At 58.4% G+C, this 1,753-nt stretch overlaps 1 protein-coding gene across 1 annotated transcript; it reads left to right on the forward strand.

Moving 5' to 3' along the window:
* Window positions 1-1,033: 1,033 nt before the first annotated feature.
* LOC104616010 (histone H2A-beta, sperm-like) lies at window positions 1,034-1,478 on the forward strand (the record flags this gene model as incomplete). The annotated part of the gene is made up of 1 exon (XM_010295601.1): window positions 1,034-1,478. A coding segment is annotated over exon 1 (445 nt), but the record flags the coding sequence as incomplete, so codon positions are not given.
* Between the last annotated feature and the right edge of the window lie 275 nt (window positions 1,479-1,753).

Consider the following 1,753-nt stretch of genomic DNA (forward strand, 5'->3'; position numbering starts at 1 on the left):
GCTACTATCCTGCATGTATCTGTACAAAGATAAAAATGAGAAACCTTACAGGAAAATCAAAGGGAATAACAACAAAACCAAGGCTGATACCTTCTGGGAAGAGAAGGTATTGTTCCCTTTACCCGAAGGGTTCTTTTTAAACATCCTTCATCACAGATCTTTGAAAACTTGTATCACATACGTGCAACGTCTCAGGTACGATGTCATTAACTCACATGGGGAGTCCCTGCATTTCTCTCTCGCACACCTGACACAAATATCGGGTATTTTGTCCAGCTAAAGGGCAAAGGAGCAGGGGAGAATGCATGCTGGCACTGAAACGTTCATACTCCAGGTGTTGTCAGTCCTTAATAAGTTTCTGCTCATGGCCCTTCTGGTCTTGAAAGGCAGGACCCGATGGGACTCGTGTCTGGGGACCCTGTGGCTCTGGGATGCCGTGACAGGGGGAAGGAGGTCCTCTCCCCAAGAGTGGCAATGTGCGTTTGGGTTGCAGGGGAGAGGCAAGGGCTGAAGGCAGAGCTGTCGCAGGGCAGGGCCAGGGAGGAGGACGCAGAGGAGAGCGCCCGGCCTTGTAGCAGCTCCCCCCGTGCCAAGCGCTGGGAAAGCCTCTGCTGTGGAAAACAGGAACAGAGCTGGGGAGCAGAGCTGCTCCCTGAGCTCCCCCACAAAGGGTGGACCCAGCAGGGATGATGTCACAAGCGGGGAGGTGAGGTCACAGAGGAAGTCCTTTCCTATTGGTCCCCGCCACCCAAGTAGAGCCCTTGCCCCCACTGCCCAGGTGAGCACAGGGCCGGAGCCTGCACAGGAGAGGCCTGAGCCTGAACCGAGGGGCTCGGCCAAAGCGGGGGTTCCTGGCCAGAGCACGTGGGGACACCCTGCCCGGACAAGGCTCGGCCAGGCCCAGGCAAGCCGAGCCCAGAGACAGGAACCGCCAGCGAGGGCCAGCAAGGAAGGCAAGGACAGGCGGGCCAGGCAGGCAGGGCACACGGGAAGGCGCAGCGTGGAGGGACCTGCGAAGCAAGCTGCGAGCAACATGTCCGGAGCAGAGGAGGTCTGCACGGTGCCTGAGCAGGAGAGTGAGCTCCAAGCAACATCCTTTGGGGGCCCCTCTGAAGTCAGCGAAGCAAAGGCCAGAAAGAGCCGCTCCTCCCGGTCCTCCCGGGCCGGGCTGCTCTTCCCCGTCAGCCGCGTAGACAGGCAGCTGCGCAGAGGCCATTTTTCTGGGCGCATTGGAGCCAAGGCCCCCGTCTACCTGGCTGCAGTGCTCCAGTGGCTAACGCACAGAACCATGGACGTGGCCGGCAAGATTTCCAAGAATAGCAAGCAGCAGCGCATTTCTCCATCGCACTTGCAGAGAGCGGTGCAAAAGAGCTCTGTGCTCAAGCAGCTCCTGCGAGGCGATGTGCCCAGGAGCCGCAGCAGAGCTGTCCCCCACAGACGGCGTGTGGCCTCACCCTCCAAAAAGGCAACAACCAAGGGTAAGAAGAGGTCCCCCAGGCAAAGGGCTGCACCTGCCCGTGCCACTGCTGCTGTCGAGTGAGAAGAAAGGAGAAGCCCTTGCCCACCCACACTGGCAAGGCAAGGGCTGCTACCTGTGCGAGGATCTTGACACCTCCAGCGCTATGGTCTAAGGGTACAATAAAAGCTTTTGTAATGTTGTGTGGGACATCAAGCCTTTTGTGCTGTGTGTTGGACGAGCGTCTCATGCCTGGACAAGGGCACGCAGCTGGACGTGGGGATAAAGCTCTGCAAA

The sequence above is a fragment of the Phaethon lepturus genome, unplaced genomic scaffold (genome assembly GCF_000687285.1).
Source record: "Phaethon lepturus isolate BGI_N335 unplaced genomic scaffold, ASM68728v1 C13716798, whole genome shotgun sequence".
Classification (NCBI taxonomy): domain Eukaryota; kingdom Metazoa; phylum Chordata; class Aves; order Phaethontiformes; family Phaethontidae; genus Phaethon; species Phaethon lepturus.